This window comes from Accipiter gentilis, chromosome 1 (assembly GCF_929443795.1).
Source record: "Accipiter gentilis chromosome 1, bAccGen1.1, whole genome shotgun sequence".
Lineage (NCBI taxonomy): Eukaryota > Metazoa > Chordata > Aves > Accipitriformes > Accipitridae > Astur > Astur gentilis.
Window position 1 is genome coordinate 43,979,018 of NC_064880.1, and position 19,711 is coordinate 43,998,728.

General features: G+C 50.4%; 1 protein-coding gene across 1 annotated transcript in view; it reads right to left on the reverse strand.

The window, feature by feature from the left end:
• Positions 1-19,711, reverse strand: part of ITGB5 (integrin subunit beta 5) — a 64,501-nt gene that overhangs the window by 31,211 nt on the left and 13,579 nt on the right. The window contains exons 4-8 of the mRNA XM_049810202.1: positions 15,601-15,850; positions 11,710-11,878; positions 5,214-5,375; positions 3,657-3,752; positions 2,455-2,544 (exon numbers count right to left, since the gene is read on the reverse strand). Of these exons, the coding sequence (XP_049666159.1) occupies positions 2,455-2,544; positions 3,657-3,752; positions 5,214-5,375; positions 11,710-11,878; positions 15,601-15,850 (767 nt within the window). The remainder of the gene's footprint in view (positions 1-2,454; positions 2,545-3,656; positions 3,753-5,213; positions 5,376-11,709; positions 11,879-15,600; positions 15,851-19,711) is intronic.

Here is a 19,711-nt window from a genome sequence, read left to right on the forward strand (position 1 = left end):
AGATTTTGCTGCTGTGTTGTTTGGTGGCCCCTAAGCCTGCTGTGCCTTCAAGGACAAGTGGAGGACACTGGAGAGACCTAGAGGAAGGACCCGGCCCTGAGATGGAGCAATGTCTCTGCCTGAAATAAAGCTGTTTGCTGTAGCCCGGGGGAAATGCCAAGACTGGATCATTTCAGTGTAAAAACAAGGAAATCCTGAACTGGCAGCAGCTCCAGGGATGGCTGATGTGAAGGCCACCCGCCATGGGAAACCCATCAGTAGTGTAACGAGAAACACATCCGAGACCTGCCTGGCTTGGGTTTAGAAAAGCAGTTTCTAAACCGGTGTCCCATTTGCTCCCTTTGGTCCAAAACTAGCTACTACGAGGCACAGCCCCCCAGGAGCCTTTCCACCTCCCAGACGTGTTGAGATTTGGGGGAAGGGTTTTTTTCTTAGTGGGGGCAGAGAAAAAAGCAGTCCCCCTTCTCTTTTGCTTCAGGCCCTGCCGGATGAGGGAGAGGTGACAGCACGCTGGGCAGAAGAAAAAGGGAGATGGAAGATGAAGAGAAGGGGGAAAGGGATCTTGGGGTAACGTAAGCCCTGAGCAAGTCTGATGTACGCATTAGTGGAGGGAGGCAGACAAGAGAGGACCAGAGACAGCTGAAGCACTGAAGGGGAGAGGCAGTGCCCAGACCCACAGCACCAACCACTGCCATCCCACAGGAGGAGAAGGTCCCTGTCACAGGTGATGTGTTTCTCTAAGCACAGAGTTTTCTTTCTGTAAGGAATTAAAAAAGGTTCACTCCCACTTAGGAAACAGAAACTTTAGCCTTCTCCCTCAGTGAGAACTTCCTCCTTCATTTCAGGAAAAAAACAAAGCTACCAAGAGGAGACAGGCTGGGTGGGTGCCAGGTTTCCCATGCCCGCAGCACAGGCAGGAGCTGCCAGCTCCCGGCAGCATGCCCGGGGGTCCCAGCCCGCACCCACCACCCAGCTGAACAGGCAAGAAACCAGACCCAGTCCCAGCAGCAGATCATCCCCCACAGCTCCTTCCGTGGGGCACCGTGATCTCAGCATCCTAGTGGTTTCCAGCCAGATACACTGGAAAGCTCACAAGCAAAGAGGAGAAAGAGGAGGGAGAAGAGGTGGGGGCATCAGGTCCCCAATGGTTTTCATCAGCTTGTATCTATCCACAAAGGCTTGAGGGGTGGTGAAATGGAGGCACAGACGCATGTTACAGCTGGGAAGCTGAGGCAAAAGGAGGTTTTCACATGATAGCGCTGAGACCACATGCAAAGTCAACGTGGACTGAACATTCATTTCTTTCTCCCCAGCCAAGCATCTCAGCCACAAGACCCTCTTTCCTCAAGGGGACAAACTGGGACAACTGGGCTTTTGTTTTGCAGTATGTCCAGGGCCTCGTTAGCAGCATTAGCTGCTCATTGCCTTTCCTCAAAGGGTGAAGCTTTGGGCAGCACTCTTCCCAAGGGCATAACCAAATGCTGCTTAAACCAAAGGCTGCTTTAACTGCAGGGAGCTGGTGGCGAAGGAAAGATGAATGTTACAGGTCATGCAAAGCACAGCACAATCCTGCATGACCTCTGGATGTGTGAACTCCTCCAAAGAAGTCCTTCCTCGCTCCCTTGCTCTAATGAGCATAGTACTAAGAAGAGCTTGCAGCCATCGAAAGCTGTGTTCACAGGTCCCATGCATGAAGGACCCTACCTGAAGGCTGACCCGTGATGGAGTCAGATCTCCATGGCCAGCACCAAAACAGCAATAGCCTTCCAGAAGCACGAAGAGCCAACCCATAAGAATTCAGGGAGAAGTCAACAGAAATGTTGACAACTAACTACCCAACGAACATGCAATTTAGCTGCTTCTAATTGATCTGCTCCCCTGATCTCCATGGAGATGGACAACATCAGGTCAGCAGCACAACTGCAGGTCCTTTGCCGTCCTCCATGGGCCCCACTGTGGCAGGGCAGGCTGCCCTGGCAATGCCACATAGGCAGGGCTCCTTTGGGACCTAAGAGACATGGTGATGCTCATGGGTGCTGAGGACCAACTGGTGCTGCATGAAGACCAAGGCAAGGATGTGACCTTAGCTGGAGCCTGGTCACATCCTCGGGAGGCCTCTGAACACCAGATAGCAAAGAAATAATCTATTTTACCTACTGGTAGGGTGCTCTGAGAGTTGTTTTAGATCAGGGCTGTATTTGGAGGGTAATTCTGCATACGAGAGCCATGGGGTGAAATCTCTGCTGTGCTGCAGGCTTCCTTGGGTATCCCTGTGCTCCTTCTCCACCTCACACGCCTTGTTTCCCTTCCCAGGGTAGATGCCCCAGCTCCGGCAGCGTACGGAGGACCAGGGAGGGAGGCGGCCAAGCCGGGTGGAGCACGCTGGGGAGAGGCGAGCTGGCTGAGCTCTTGGCACTTTGCACGACAGCAGCTGCGGTATTAAAATGCACTTACGTTGTAGGCCTTGACGATCAGCTCGATGATATTCTTGGAGTCTTTGTGCAAAATCTCCACTGTCGTCCCAGGAATTAAGGCGGTAAAGTTCTTGGGGGAAAAAAAGAAAATGAAAGAAAATGGGGAGATGCAGAAAGGAAAGCAGAGCGTGAGGAGGGACCGACCCCCTGCCAGGGACACCGGCCACGCACCCTGCACCATCATCCAGTGGTGTACACGGAACAGTTTGGCTCCCGTTAACGTGGACCTTTTGAAAGCAAAGCATTGCTAACAGGGCACGTTGAATGCCAAGCAAAGCTCGTGGCCACGGGACGGGGACTAACAGAGCCGGGTTCTGCTGCCGGAGGGGGCAAGACCCAGCCACCGTGCACTCGCGAGAGCCGGCACCGCGGGGAGGGAGCTGCGGCTGCCCCATCTCGCCTCACGACCTGCGAGCATCCCCGGGAGAGGGGGTGGAGAATGAGCTCAGCCCTCCCGCTCTCCACGGGCAGGCAGCAGCATCTCGACGGTAGCAACGCAGCTGCTTGTTGTTTTTGCTCGAGCCTCGAGAGCCAGAGCAGAGGTTTCCAAAAGCAGCCCCGCCTGAAACACCTCCCCTGCATCCGCAGAGGAACGAAACCCTGTGGGGCAGCTCCAGACGCAGGCTGGCCCTTGCGGCTCAGGTCACCTTTTCCTTTCGGAGGGGAGAGGGGATGGCGAGGGAGTTCAAACTATATGTGGCACGTCAGGGCCCTGGACTCCGTGGTGGAAAAACACAGCTGGGCAGAAACACTGCGCGCGATTAGGTAATGGGATTAAGTCACCGCAGAATGGGTTGAACAGGTTTCTTGCTCTCTCGCACGCTGCACAGCTGGCAGCCATCCGAACATCAAGATTAAGCTGGAGTCTATTTTAGGTCTTCGCATGCTCGCTAACATATATATCTCTTTGTCCTAAGGAGCTTTAGTGCTTTTCACTGAAAGGACTCCCGGGAAGGGACGGAGGGCTGAGCCTCGCCTGCCTGCATCTGCCTGCCCCTGCCAGCCCCGCGGGCAGCACGTGGCCACGCGCATGCGCTCTTGCGGCTGCACACACGCACGCTTGCGGCTGCACACACGCACGCTTGCGGCTGCACACACGCATTGCTCCGCGGTGCCAGCAGGCAGATGCTTTCCAGAGGCATTTAAATCTCCCCCCAGCCCGAGCGGCTCAGCAGCGCTTACCTTGTACAGGACGTAATGACTTTTCGTAACAGCGAAAATCAGGTGGATGTTGTTTTCAGCGAGTTTCTCCCCAAGAAGTGCTAGGGAAGGATAATCCTAGGGGCACAAAAAAGGCAGAAAGACTAATGGGTAACACAGAAACAAAGACTAATTTCATTGCTCTTCTCCTCCCAACAGCAAAATTTGTTCCAGAAATGTGGCGTGTTTTGTTGCAGGATGAAGTCCCTGATGTACCAGCACAATCCCAACTGAAATAGTAGAAATTCTGTTATGCCTTAAATATTTCTGCTGCACCTTTCACTAGAATCTATGACTGACAACCATTAGCTGCAGCAACACCTGAAACACTGGATTTCTTTCTTTCCTCTCTGCTTTGCCATCAGCAGACACACGTGTGTAATAAGCTGCTTGCTATCTCCAGGGATGCAAGGCGGGGAGATCTAGAATTGCAGTAAGTGGAAATGCATGATTTTTCTTCCAAAGCGGAAACATCCATTGCCTGCTCTTTCTGCATACTGGAACCACAAAGAGATTACAATAAGCTCTTTAATTCTGCAGACTTCCCAGACAGAGAGGATGGCAAGAAGATACTGCTCTAGCTACCCACGAGCAACAAAATAACAAACCAGGGCTCAATTTCAAGAGATCAGCTTGAGTTTAAAATCCCAGGCTGCTTCTGAAGTGCTGTCCTTGGGAAAAAAGACCTCGTTTACTTGCAGACTGGAGGGCTGATTGAGAACCTTGAAGACTTAAACATGGGAACACCAAGGGAGCATCCCCACGCCAGCTCCCCAGCATAACCCCGTGTCAGTACAGGGGCTGTACTCCGGTATACATATGCTTGCTAGGATTGCACAGGTGGGTGGAAAGGGAGTTTCTCCAAGGATCCTAGCTTCCATGCAGAAACACCTCCTGTTACGAGGTGACACCTATGCAGGAACAAAAATTATAAGCAGTCCTTGAGATCTGCTGAATAAAGCACCCTTCTGCAGAAGGATGTGATAATGAGGTGGCAGGCAAGTGCCCGTTCACCTCAGAAGTTTCCTCCACTGAGTTTAAATTTAAAAAAAGGGCCAGTTTGTCTATTTATTACAACGACCTATATTAGTGTTGTGCTCAAAGGCTGTGAATAAGAGGAGCATCCTGTTGTGCTTGCTAGTGTGGTCACATCAATGTAGACTCAGCCTCCTCAGGGAGAAGCTGACAGTCCACTGGACATTCTAGAAAAGGGATGACATATTTTATGTTTCCTCTACACTTTGCATGCAAAATCTGACGCTCTTCAGGACACCGAGTTACTTTTCCCTCCCTTGCAATGAGCCCTGAAGGAACTCGCTAAGCTCCTAACTCCTTTTTGAGCATCACAGAAGCATTCACTGTGGGGGGACGCCCAAGTGGAACCGCAAATTTTATTTGCAAACTGCAGGAGCAGGTGAAACCATGCTGGTCAGGGGGTGCGTTTGCCAAAGGCTGCTGGAGTCGGGGGTGGCTGGTCTCCAGAGAGGTCCACCAACACCCCGAGGTCTCCAAGGGCCGGGCCCCCATGTGCCCCCTCACCAGCTGGCTGGATGCGCTGTACTCGTTGGCTTCATTCAGGTGGCACTGGCCATCATGGGGCTGCACCAGCCCCCCCAGCTTCCCATCCAGGGCTATGTGGGGCACGTCATCCGTTGTGAAGACCAGCAGGTGAGACGCCTCCTTACGCCAGCCGATCTTCTCCTGGAGGAAAACAAACCCCGTGAGACAGCCGGTCTGCCCCTGCCAGGCCCACGCTTTGCCCCTCAGCCTGCACACAGTCCCAGCCATGTGCCCGTCCGGCAGCGGACCCATTAGCACTAATTAGAAGAGCACCATGCTGCTGTCCCCCCATCCCTGGCAAGAAAACAAAACATCAGGGGCCCGTCTAGTATTTCCCAATATCTCCTTCCAACGCACTTACTTAAAAAGGCATGAGGAGGTATGTGGACTGTCCACCAGACCTTCTCTACACAGATCCAAGAATAAGAATTTCAGCTGCTTTTATAGCCAAAGGAGACCTGCCAAATTCCTCCACACACATTTAATCTGACCTTGTTTCCTCGGCTCTGCAGAGTGGGCAAGGCAACAGCAAGGGCTGCAATATCCCCGCTCAGCAGTTTCATTACCACCCGCTCGTAAAAGCTGTTTCTGGGCTGTGACACACAGCGAGGTCCCTGCCCGAGGGTGCTGGCTTTGGTGCACCCATATGCATGCGTAGGCACTCTGTGCAAGGACCAGACATTATCACCAGCTTTGCATGGAGAGAGATGCAGGGATAGATTGTTTTCCAAATAAAGGGATAACATTTAGTGGATAAAATTTTCCCTCCCGCGGAGCTTCCCCAGATTTCCGCCTTTGCATCGGCCCGAGAAGCAGATCTGTGCCTACAACAGCACACTGAAGCTGTTTGTTGCAAAAGAAGCGGAGGAAAACAGCGAAGCCCAAAAGAAATTTTTGGAAACCATCGCGCTGCAGCACACTCCCTTGCGCTCGCTGGCTGCTCCCACTGCCAGCTCATTGCCAAGCCGGGCGGCCTGAGGTCCCGCCTGCCAACCGCGGCAGAGAGATCCTGCCGCGGCAGAGACCAGAGCCAGAAAGCCCCATCTCCCAGAGCTTCCCCTGGGGCTCGCCACCCTGCCCTGTCCACCAGCGAAGATGCAGCCCCACGCCTTCCCTCCCCACGCACATCCAGCATCCCCCTCCCTCCAGCCCCCAGCTCGGAGCGACACAGCACAAATCCCTTGGGAAGGGATGAGGGAAAAGCTGGTAAAAGCTTACGGGTGGGAACACGGTGCAGATTAATATACCCAACTCCTCCAGAGCTTATCACGCAGCTTATTTAGCAAAATCTGAACTCTGCCTTTTTTTTTTTTACAGTAAGATGTTAGCCCATGAGCTGCCGCAGCCCAGCTGCAAAGACGCTTTCTATGGAAAGCGCTGGTGTGGACAGGGCAAGAGGGCAGAGCAGGCAGACAGATGCGGAATCATGGCAGCTGCCAGGGCAATTTTCGCCTGCAAATGTGAGTCATAGCCCAAAGCCTCCCGATCTTTCTGATAAATATAACTCTTGCTTCAGAGACACTATTCCAGAGTAGATTTCTTTTTCGTCCCTACTGCAGAAGTTATAATTTCTTTAATGGCATTTTAAAGACCCACACAATGCAAATAAGGCCATAGGAAGGCGGCTTTGGCAACACACATCCTTTGCCACGTACCAGCACATTACAGTCCAGCTCAGTATGCAATGAGGACTTTTTTGCTCTGGGAAGCAGGACTCATTCCACTGAAGTGACCCCACTGCACAAAAGGCAAGATGCCAAAATGTAATTTCTTAGGAACTCAACCCAAAAGTGATTATGGCTCTAACAATGCAAGAAGCAGTTCTTGGTCTACTCAGCCACCAGACAGAAGCCCATCCAGTTCACTTTTCTTTGAGTATCCAAAGCCGATTTCTTTTTTTTTTTAATGATTGAGGCCAAGAAACTCCCAAAGAGATTAAAAGGATTAATCCGAGTTTCATTTCCTTAGAAATGCACTACACACAAAGAGAACGAGCCGCATTCAAGCAGCAGTTACAAATCCACTTCAGGGGCGATGCCGCTGTTCACCTGCCTGCTAAGGCCACCTTTAAATCAAGGGCTAAGCATCCCTTTGCAGACAAATTCCCTGTGCCTCCAGCACACACTTTCCCACATAAACAACATCAAAACTGCTTTGGTTGCTCAGTTCAGGAACTCACTTCCAAAAAGTACCGAGCACCCACTCTGGGCACTGAGAGCATTTGATGCCTTAGAGCACTGGACCAGGAGGTCTCAGATGCGGTGGCTGAACCGGTGCTGATGCCACACTGAAAGAGCTGGAGACCTATGGAAAAAGCACCCGGAGAGGCTGGCATGCTGAGGAGCCGCTGCATCGCACACTGCCTCCACCAGCAGCTTCCAGGCACTGGAAAATACAGCTCTTCAGCATGCAGTTTCCACCGCGAAACCCAGAGCAGCACTCTGCTCCGCTTAAAACAAATAACCAAAGAGACTTTTGTTTATTTTTACTGGACTGGGATTGTTGAACAAAAAACCCTGCACTGATGTCTGCCCCCTCATCTGGTTTTTGAGCCTCATGGGATATAAAGGATTTTGAAAGCAGGGGTGGGACCTGACCCAAAGCAGAGTGAAGTGGGAAGACGTGTCTCCACAGGGCTGGGCACGCTACGGATCCTGCCCCTACTCCTACGACCAGCCGCAGTTGCCTCCTGTACCCCAGAAGACCAGCTTCTCATGCCTTACAGCCAACAGTGACTGGCAAAAGTGCCATGTAGGGTTCAGTTATATGGAAGTTAGTTATTGGACCTGAAAATAGCTCATGGTCACAAGATTGTTCCAGGCGCCTTTAGAAGGCCTTGAACAGAATAAACAAGAAGATAGAAGAAGAAAGATCCCAATTAGGAAAACACAGGTGCACATTCCACGATAAAGGGAACTTGGCACAAACAACCTCAATTCAGGGGCTTATCTTGACCAACTGGACTAAGATGAGTCTTGCATGTTTTAATTAACACAACCAATTATGTCTTGTGTTTGTGCGCGTGGACAGTACCGATGTAACCAATCATCACTTATGCTTGTGCGCGCGGACAGTACCGATGTAACCAATCACCGCTTATGCTTGTGCGTGTGGACACCAAGTGCTTGCATGTAGTAGCCAATCAAAGTCTCTCAACAACTTAGAGAATTGTATAAAAATGATTAGCTAAGCTCAATAAACTGGCGACTTTAATCATCACATTGGTGTTCCGTCGTCCGGGCCCCGCACGGATTAATCCCTAAACCCTACAGTGCCACAACTGTCTCAGCACAGCACAGCCCTCCAAATCCTGTTGAAAAGGCTGCAAAACCCTGCATCAGTATTTCCAAGCCTGAAATAAATATCTAAATTTATGCTTTGGGCGCTGAATAAAAATGGTTCAGTTGCCAAGACATTAATTGCCAGGAGACCCCCTGGATTCATCAATATGTCTAAACCCCGACCAGTTTCTCAGGTGCAGACCTTTTTGGAAGCAAGAAACAGATACAGGTGCAAGACAAGTATGCCTTAGGGATTGAAAGCCAAAACCTCCTTCGTCTGGCATAGCTCTGAAAGGCACCTCAGTGTCTCCCAGATGCCTTGGCCATCTCCATGTACCAGCGTCTAGCAAGCACCAAACGAAACTATTTCAAAAGACGCTTCATTTTCTAATCCAGCATTATCTCCTTGCTGCATCTTAGTATCTAAGATCTGAAACTTATACATACCACTAAGCCATATGACGCTTGCACTTAAAGAATGGCAGAAACCCAAAATACTGCAAATGGAAAATGTAATTACAGAAAGTTGATTAATATTCCTGGCTTACCATTTTAGCATCAGGATAAAGGCTTATTGTCTCTGGCTCTTTCATTGCCTCCAGAATAACATTTACTATATCTTCATCTTTCAGAAAGGAGCCAAACCCTGGGCCTGCTTGTTAGTCTGTATTAGCTGTACAAACTTTCCCCCTTCCTTGGCTTGAAAACCAGGCCAAAAAATGACTTGAGCGTTACAGAGCTCTTAGACAGCTCATGCAGAAGAAATGTTTGATATGAATTACAGTATAAAAATACCTAGTCAACAGAGTAGGTATTGTTTCTGACACCTCAGTGCTTGAAGAGGTGGAGAAGACCACACTTGGACACTGTGGCTTAGAAACAGCAAGGGTCTGCCCTGCCATGACCTGCTCTCCCCAGGACATCCCCCCGATGCCACAAGCTCTGCTGCTGAGCACAAAGTACTTCATGGTCAACATGCTGCATCGCCCTGAAGGCAGGGGACTTTCTAAGATCGTAACTGCTCTAAATCTTGGGTTTTGAGTAGGGCAGAGGGTGAAAGCTGGAAAAAGCTGGAGCGTGCCAATGAGATGCAATGGGGTACCACAGTAGTGATGAAGAAACCCACACCAGAAGTCGCCAAGGTATCTGTATGCTGCTCTCTCTGCAGTGGAGGAATATAGTTCCCGAGTTACTAGAAACTACTGTCTCTGCAGGGTTTAGTCCCCACGATACTTCATCAGTCACTGCTGGCTGCAAAGCACCATTTGTTGCAGCAAAGAGCATCGTCATCAGGCAGCAGCACTTCCCTGCTACCCCCGCCGTCTGCCACCTTCACCCACCTCAACGGTGCTGACCCCCACCACAACCCACGGCCGCCGACCGATCTGGGCCATCACTCGGCCGCCACGATGGAAATTAATCACTAAGCTCTCGTTTTGGCTAAGGGGCTTAGGAGGTCAATCAGCCGGAATGGTCTGGAATTTTGGCTGTTCTAACTCTGGACAGATGGAGCCAGTGCTGCTCATACCTGGGATCAGCAGGCAGCTGCTCCACCCACAGCAGGGGGCTGCCAAGGCAGCGCGAGTTACGGCGCAGCCGGTTCTCCTGCCTCACACACCGGTCCCACGGACTTCCTTTCCCACACCTGAGCTCTGGCAATTAACTCACAGCCGCGGCTCCAGAAATGCCTCTGTCATGACTTGCCACATCATGCCAAGAGCCACGCAAGCGCACACGCTCACCTCTGCTTGCCCTTCCTAGAGGATGCTCAGTCCTGAATTGAGATGGTGCCAGCATCTAAATTCATCTTCTGAATTTAGAAGGGACCAGGCTGTGCGCTCAAGAATGACAGTCAAAGATTTTGGTCCCTACCAACAGTTTGAGACTGGCAGAAATGTGTAGGCAGTATCTTGCAGGTCTCCTGCTTTCCACCACCACCTCCAAAATGAGCCCTTGTGATACACACCACAACATTTCTGCATCATAGGGAAATGTTGTCCCATTTTTGCAATAACCTGCTGGAAGGAACTGCAAAAAAACCACACAGTGGGTGGCACAACTGAGTGACCATCCTGAGATGTCTCTGCTCTAACCATGAGAGCCACCACTCCAAAACCGAGAAGCACTTTATGCTCAGATGAGTACTGAGAGCAGCACTGTAGCTGTGCCAACAACAATACCTGTGCCAGGCTGGGAGAGGGAAGATGGCTGTTGGGTGGCATCAGATCCGATGGGGCAGGTTCAGTCCTGCCAAGAGCATGAAGCGTAAATGAAGCCAACCCAGGCGAGGGAAGGTCTGGTTTCCCACAAGCCTGTGTCCCACCACTCCTGCAGACGATGCCTATCTCCCAGCTCCCAAAATCCAGACTCAGAGGAAAACATGCCCAATCCAAAGGACTATGCAAGGCTGGAGCAAGCAAAACCCAAACTGTATGTCAAGAGGGGAAAAAGCAACCAGAGCTGTCCCTGGCGAGCGGGGAAGCTCAGCCACACAGTGGAGGGGAGAAAACACTTCCATCCCTGATGCACAAAGGGATACAGAGCAACCCACCTACTTGTTCCAGAAAGATCTTCAAGCAAACACCTCCAAAACCCCTAAGGACATGGCTAACATGGCACCAAGCTAATGAACTCTGTCTTTAATTACTGCTAACAGCTCCAGTTTTGTTGACAAAGCGGGAGAGCAGGCTATCGGGGCCTGGGGGTGGGCTCATCCAGCCCCACACACAAAGGGGGCAGGTATGAGCAGTAGGAACCAGCTCCAACCCTCAACATGAGTCAACCACTGCAAGATGTTTTTGGCACACATGCACTGAGCCGATGCACAGTGCCGCTGCACACAAATGTGCATGAATCTTAAAGGATTTTGTCCCAGGTGCTCAGGGATCAGCACCTACAAGTCTAGCCACGTGATGAAATCTCAGCCGTAAATTTGCATTTGCAAAAGCTATGTTTTTACCCCTTTAAACTAGGAAAAATATTAACCTTTTTTTCTTTGCCTGTTCATGTACAAAACCACATGAAAACAATAGCCTCTACTTTTCAAGGCATTTTTCATTGTTTCTGCAAGAAAAATTTAGTAGTTACTTCCAAAAAATGGCATACTGAAGCTTTACCCTGGTCCTAGAACAGAGCAGAAGAAACCTCCTCCTCTTTTGCTTTGCTTTAAAACCCCAGAAATCAGAGCAACTCACCTTGCAGACGGCAGCCTGCAAAATTGCATCGAAACCGCCCTCTGGAGCATCTCGGTTGCGGGAAACCTTCTGTTTCTGAACTTCTTCGTTGAAACGGTCAACTTTGTCCGTTAGGGACAAGAGGTGGCGGAAACCAAAGGATGGGACGCAGCTGGGGAACAGCTTGTAACTGCAGGAGGAACAGAGGAGCGGTCAGCTGGGAGGAACCACACCAGCAGCCAAGAGCTGCAGAAGCTCCCAGCTCTACCAGGTTGTTCTCCAAACTTCTGTTCAGAGGGATAAAATACTTCCACAAGGCTTCATGTTTTGGACACTTCTATTTCTGGGTATTTATCTACAAAACCCTACAGTAGAGCCCTTTTTTTTTTTTTGTTTCCCCCCTGTAGTTTTGAGCAGCTGAAGTTTCCAGAGATCTCACCAGGACTGAACACCTCTCTCCATGTAAGGTGTGAGCGAAGCCACCAAGCACCAGCCTGCCCTGGGCCATGCAACTCTGCAGTTTCAGCACCCATAAAGCAGTTTTCACACCAGGAATCCACAGTGCAGGATGTGACTCACAGTGATGCAGAGGGTGCTTTTTGGCAAAGGCACCGTCCCCAGCAGCCCAGGAGGGTGGTGTGAGCTGTGCTCCGTGCCTACAGAACTGGTGGGCTGGTGTCAAAGGGCATCACGCAGAAGTGTCACTGCCGAGAGCTACTTTCCCCCTATTTTTCAACACGCGTTTTCACTCTGTCATCCACTTTTCTTGGCAGTACGTGCCACCCCGCACCCACTGCACGTCACCGGGCACCTGGCAATTGCCCAACACGAGATGTGGTGATAACTAACACCAACTCTTGCATACTCCCACTAACCCTGCAAGCTGGTGAGCAAACACCATCTCTGCTTTCCAGAGGGCTGCTGGAGCAGAAAGTTAGGAGTGGCACCCTAAGGCAGAGAAACACCTCGGCAGGCTACCAGGAAAACTTCTTCTTCCATACCAAACTATCAGGAGGCAGCTTTGGTGCTCCCCGTGTGGCCAGGAGAGCTCAGGAGAGCAGCTCCTGTGGCGTGGGAAATCAGAGCGTGCAGGGGAGAGGGATGAGAAGGGTTAAGAAGAAAATGTGTTTAAAAAGGAGTTGGGCTGGCACTAATTCACTCCTATCTTCAAAGATAAAACCCAGAGAACAATTAAAGGCTTCTGCTGTCACATGACCCACTATGGGTAAATTGTAAGAGGCTTTTTACACAAAGGAGCATTTAAGATTTAGTATGGCTGGGAACTCAAATCCCTCACAAGCAATCCCAGAGCCGGGACTTCCACTCGCACAGCCATGCACACACCTAACCGTGGGACAGGTCCCACTGCCCTGGGCCTGGCTGGCAATTGGAGCCATCCCTTGCGATCGGTCCCGTGTTCAGACTTGCATCCTGCTTGCACCTAGGGCCAACACAAGGAGTTTGTGATGTCTGAAACCTCTGCACTGCAGGGTCTCAGCAAGCAGCCCTTAACCCATGTGATACATCTGGGTGTCTGAGTGACTACACAAGGGCACACAGCAGCGCGGGTGGGTTATCTCAGGTTGTAACCTCCACAAGTCATATCAGAGATAGATGGGCAATTAGGTGTTCAGTCAAACCTTCTGCCTTCCTTATCTTTTCAAATTTACTGTTTGTTTCCTTCGTATTATCTCTCTTGAATGACACTGTGGCTGTGAGAGGCCACATCCTGGCTCCCCGGCAGGTCCCAGCTGGGATGCTAAGCCAGCAGCAGGGGTGAGCAGTGAGCTGGGGTGAGGTGGGGGAGGCACAAGCGATCCCAGCCAGACCCCGCAGGAAAGCAGGGCTGCACCCCACCCAGACCAGCAGGACAGCCGTCACCGAAAGGAGGAGGAGGAGGAGAGAGCCTGGACCGGGGGCAAAAGACACCCACCGCAGCTCATGTTTACTTGCAGCTTTCCTTAGATGAGAGCAGGCTACTGGACAAAGTCTGCTTTGACACTAGAAATAGCTGCAAACAAAACCACACCTGACAACGACCTCACTGCCACAGCAGCGACCCGCTTGGCAGCAGCAACAGCCAGCTCGCAGAGCAGGCAGCGGAAGGCGACGCTGCCGGAGAACAGGGAGCCAGCACCCCTGGTTTGGATGAAGAGAAGACAGATGGCAACTGGAAGAGAGTGCCTTGGGGAATCCTTCCTAAATGGTTTCCCAAGATCAGGCTGGCTTAATGTAACCCACAAACAGAAAAGCAACCACCTGGGTAAAACCAAAAGTACATGCAGATATAGCCTGATCGTGGTGGGAAAAGCTGAGGTGATAGCTCTGGATGCCCTTGATGAAAGGGCATCAGCAGTTTCAGACATGTCTTGCTGCAGAATTGTCCAGCTCCATACTCTCCTCCTCTCCCAGCCCTCCCCTCCTGCACATTTCACTCCATTTCACTCAGCAAAAGCCATGTCACTTCAATTACATCACACACCGGCCAAACAAAGTTTCCAAGATTTCCCCAGCTGGAGCGAAATCCTGTCCCCAGCCCGCAAGCAACATGAGCGGGTGATGGAAACTGAAGACAGCAGAGATGACTGAGAGCATGCCTCTGAGGCCAAGCCAAATTTCAGGGGGAAAGAGCTATGAAGAGCATAGTGTACAGTGCCATGGTGGCAGAGCCACCTCCCCGGCTCAGTCAGTGTGGTCGCTTTTAGGTATGTTTTATGGCCAAAGCAGGAGTTTTCAGTGTCAAAATCCATTTGACTTTCCTCTCTGGACAGAACTGGTGAAAAGGGAATACAGATAATTTTGTCTGGTCAATGTGCAATGAGATGCCAAATGCTTGGTCAATGCCAAAAGTTGGCCAAGAAACTCACAGCCGATGCCAGCTCTCTTTAATCTGCCTCTCATATGGAAAACTTAAAGGATGCACGCTTGCAGAGCTTGGCATCCATTCGTGTGGTGATCTTACAATGTAAGTATCCACAAATTTTTCAAATAAAAGTGCTAACCCTACTGCCCTTACATGACCAGAAAGCACGCCAACAATGAATATGGTAAAAGATGGGGACCACAAAGGCAAGCGTCAATGGTGACATTCTCCCAGGAGGGCCCTTGTGCTGCATCCATCCTTTAGTGCCAACATCCAAACCCATCTGAGCCTGGACACCCTCCACTACACCCAATTTCACTCTGGCATAATCCTCAATTCAGTGATCTGGATCCCAACTCCAGCAGTTAAAAGGCAAACAAAAAGACTCTAGCAAAGACACTGACAAGCAAAAAACAAAAAGGAGGAAGGCTCTGATATCACTGCAAAGCAAACCACATCATCTGTGTCTTTTGAAACTACCAGTTTGTTTTGCTTCCACAGCAATAAAGATGAAAAAACCTGCCTGACATCTTCAAAACACTTTACAAGAACTCATTAATCAGTACTACAGGCCATCACAAATCTCACTTCCCCCAAACACTTCTGTTGGGAAGGACTTACATTGCCTTGGTCTCCTTATCTGTAAAATGGAGACAAAGAGCTTAATTGATTTACTCAAGGCCAAACTATGACTCAGAGCTAGGATCAGAAATCAGGAATTTCTGGCTCTTGCTCCTTTTTCTTAAAGCCTACAAAAAAGTCTGCCATGCCTGCATCCTCTTCAGGTATTTAAAAATAGCTTCAGGCTCCTGATATAACAGTTTCCCATCTCTAGATGCAGAGATCTCCCAAAAGCCCCTGCAAAATTGGAAGTTGTCCTATTTTGAACTTCTCTGGAGCATCACAGTGACAGCCATGGCTAATCAGCATTCCCAAAAGCCAGGGCTTAAGTGTGGTTCATTATTTAAAGCAAGAATGGGAAGAGAAGACTGCAGCTAGGCTCTGTGCAAACACGGGGCTTATCCCTTCAGGGTACACCTACCACTTACCCAATGCAGGGATTGTTTTGGTATCTTGGTGCTGTGTAGGAGAAAGGAGAAATGTTCTTGTCCACGAAAGAGCCAAACCCCAGCCGGAAATTGCTAGTGAGCTTTCGCATCTCTTCAGCCAGCTTGGTCCCCAGATTGCGAATATTATCTAGGTCGTCGTTCATGGACAGGGAGAGATCCATCAGGTAGTAGAGGTCCACGGGATAGTCCTCCACTTGCCGAACTTGAACTCGGAAGGAGGTCTGGTCACCTGCACACACACAGGAGTTGAGAGTGGTGAAAAGGAAACTCCTAGAGCACATAAAATCCAGACCACATGGGGTTTTTTTTTCCCCTGCAGATCACTTGCAAAAGAAGAGGGTGAGGAGAATAAGCTTTTCCAAATCCATCCCTTAGGAGACTAACAGGAAAGCAGGTAATGACTTTGCATCCTCTTAAGCTCTGTAGTGTACTGGCTGGCAAGAAAAAGACAGATCTATAGAGTGCCTGTCTCTATTTTACTTTGGAGATACAGGAAGGGGTCTTTCCATCTCAGCTAAGAGAATGTCTAAGGCAGAAAACATGAAAAATGCTGCTGCCCCGGGCTGTGTACAGACCAGGGGTGTTTTCCTAGAAAACTGGGAAGAAAAGCAAGCAGAGTGAGCCTCAAACGGGTGTTTCATGGACTACTGAAAGTGGGACCCTGCACACGCTTACTTGGGTACGTCCTCAGAGCAAACCAGGAGCAGTCCAAGAAGTCCTGTACAAAAGAGAGGAGGTGGAGCAGGAGAAGGAAGAGGGTCAGGATTAAAACAGCCAGCGTGAGATGAATGCAAGATGTCCTCTGAGCTGTGCAGGGAAGTCAAGCCAAAGCAGACACAGAAGAAACACCTTTGGAAAGGACCTCTCCCCCGAAAAAGAGCTGTGCCACCATGATTCTGGAGAAAGCAGGGCAAAAGGGAAGTAAACTGCAAAAAGAAGGTTGTTAGCGTCACCCAGGGAAGCACCGAGGCAGGGACGAAGCTTCCTGAAGTGATGAACACAAGGGAAGGAGCTGACAGTGCTGTGCAAATGCAAAGAAGAGCAGAGAAAAGCCTTTCCCCGACCTTCCCCTTTGCCAAACCGCTTTCACCAGAGACGCCTTCTAGAAGGGGTGCCAGGAGGGGAGGCCACTGCCAGCACTGCCCACGCCTCAAAAGAAGTGAAGTGTCTTCAAAGTGAACTCAACTTCACACCAGATGGACCTCGGTGGAGCCAGAGAGGAGGTGGCAAATGTTTCCCTTATGCTTTGCTGAGAGAGGGGTTTAAACGGAAACCCCAGACTCCAGCAGCCTCAAACCCCAGGCTGGTTTGGAGATCCCACATCCCCAGCTGCCTCCTTGGCCCATTTTCTAGCTCAGTGGGGTCTCAGACCCAGGGACTCGGATCCTCTCAAGACCAAGCTCTCCCCCCTGCCCACTTCTCCCAGCTCTTCATGGCTGAGGCTGAACTTTGGACACCGGCAGGTTCTGCAGAACACTCGTAGCTTCCCCTCTTCTTCCCCCGAAATGAAACGCACATTTTTTAGTATTGTGAAAACACTTCCCTAACCGTTTCATTGTTCTCCTCATTGTGCACAGAGGCACAGCTGCTCCCACTTACTTCCAGCCCATCAACGTGCAGCAGCAGCAGCATCCCAAAACTGCCGCGCTGGCAAGACACGGCATGAGGGGCTTCGCAGCCCGGCAGGCAGGAGCCCTGCGTGGCACCTGGGGTCACGCTGCGCTGACCCCCACGCAGGGCCAAACACCCTCCCTGGTGCCAGAACCCACTTTGTAGTGATTTCTACAGCTGTCCCCGTCTGCGGGGGGGCGAGCGGACGCCCTCTCCCAGCCCTCTGCAGCAGCTGCTTTGGCCCAGCAGCACCCACCCCTTCAGCAAAGGAGCCGGGGTCCCAGCACCCAGGGGGGGCATGCGTTAAGGTCAGAGCCTGCCTCTTTTGCAGAAAAAGCTGTGAAGGGTTTAGATCCGCATCTGCTCTTTGCTCCCCCGCTTCTCTCTGCATCTCAGCCAGCTCAGTGCTGGGGTATCAGAGGAGTCAGCTACAGCTCCTAAACCAAGACCTTCCCTCTATTTAATGATTTCCCTGCACATTTAGGTCAAGGGTTGCTTCCAAGCCAGGGCTTCTTTTTTTAAAGGTAATTGCTCCCCCCTGCAGTCTGCTACAACCCCACCTGGCAAAGGCAGGGCTGCAAGAGGCACCATGTGCAAACATGTACACAGAGGTATTGCCCAGATATCAGCTGTAGGAAGCAGGAAACTTGCCATAAATATTCCTCCTTACTTAATCTCCCCAGCTCTCTTTTCCAGCAGGAGCAGGACTTTCCCGGCACAGTGCTGAGATGTGGTATGCAGCAGGATGCAACTCAGCACTGGCCCTACAGTAAGCAAAGCTATGGAGGCAGCTCAACCAAATCTGGTGGGTCTAACTCTGTACCTGGCACACATTTTGCGGGGGAACAAAGAAGAACGTCATTTATATAGGGCAAAACCTGTTAGAACTAACTGTGCGGTAGCAAACTGTGCTTGCAAGCTTGACTCTAATTCAGTGCTGCAGTAATGTGTTTAACTCTGGGAAAATTTGTTCCCATGCCTATTTTTTTCATTCCTACATATTTTTCCCACTGGAATAGCCAAGCCTTTCAGAAAAAGAGGATGTGTCGTTCTGCATTTCCCAACATTTCCGTTTCCAAAACACTGTTCTTCCTCAGCAGGTCCTAAGATGGGAATTCCTGTGCCGGAAAGGGTATTTGAGATGCTCTGATCAAACCTTCTTCTCTTAATAGTTACAAATTTAGCCCACAGAAGCACCAAAAATAACAGAATCCTGGTCCTGATTCTTCTTTCATTCCTAACTGCACAAATCGATTATCTCAGAGAAAACATCACTAACGTAGTAGATGTAAGTGCAAAAGAATTTATTATTCTCTGTGCACAGTATTACATTCACATTTCTAGGGATAATCCAGCCCTCCCCTTCCCCATGTACTGCCACCACTATCCTCTCCTTAGGGCTTTTGCTGAAAAGTTTTAAACTCAAAACTGAATTCAGAAATGTTTCTTGGATACTGTCACACAGAGGCGATGCAGAAACTGGAAAAACTGCTCTCGGCCAATTTAAGAACACAAACTCGACAATGACATGTATCCAAGAAAAGCTCTTTTTTCTGCTTGGTGAGACTTACAGCTTGATGGGCAACTCAACTTGCATCTATTCATCTTTTTAAATTCCTTTTACACTATTCCTATTTTTCATTTAACCAGGACACACTGCTTTATAGCTGCACTCAAGATTAAAAAGCAATATTATAAAAACTAAATGCTCGATCTGAAAGCTACCCTGTAAGGACATCAATTTAAGGTCTTCGGAAATTAGCTGTGGGCACAGAGATTTGGGGATGTGACTTCTGCCACAGGACGATTAGATCAAACTGCCTGGGTGGGAACAGCGAGCAATTGACAATTTGCTCCCTTCTGCTTCTGCTTAGCGGTCTAAGAATAAAAGATCACCATTGCCACAGACCGCCGTGTGAATTCATCTTTGAAATAGTACACCCTTCATGCCCAAAATTAAATCAACATTGTCTCCTTTTTGTCTTGGGTTCACAGCGTGAAACTCATTCCCAAGCTCAAGGATTAGTGGATAATTTAAACTGGGGATGCTAATACAAGGGTTTAGGAAGTCATCAGCCCTAAAACGGAGTGCTGTCCAACATCAAAAAGAGAGCAAAAATGGGAGGTACTATTACAAACATCTAGGTACGTACGTCCCTCCTCCTGCAAGGACTCTGATACTCTGCAAGAGGAGCACAGGGAGGGGAACCAGCCGGCTCAGCGTGGGAGTGGGAATGGCTGCAGGGGCCCTCGGGGCGACTCCTGCAGCTCAGCCTGGACCCAGAGGGCTTCTCTGCCATCCCAGGAGAACTGAAGATGGCCACGAGCGTGGTGCCCTGCGAGGGCTGGCAGGAACAGCACACCAGCCCTGTGCAGCCCAAAGCATCCGACAGCACGGCCCCCGGGAATCCGCAGGGAGATGGATGCCCGCGCCCTGCCGCAGACCGGAGAGGTGGGCGTCCGCGCCTCCGGCTGGGCA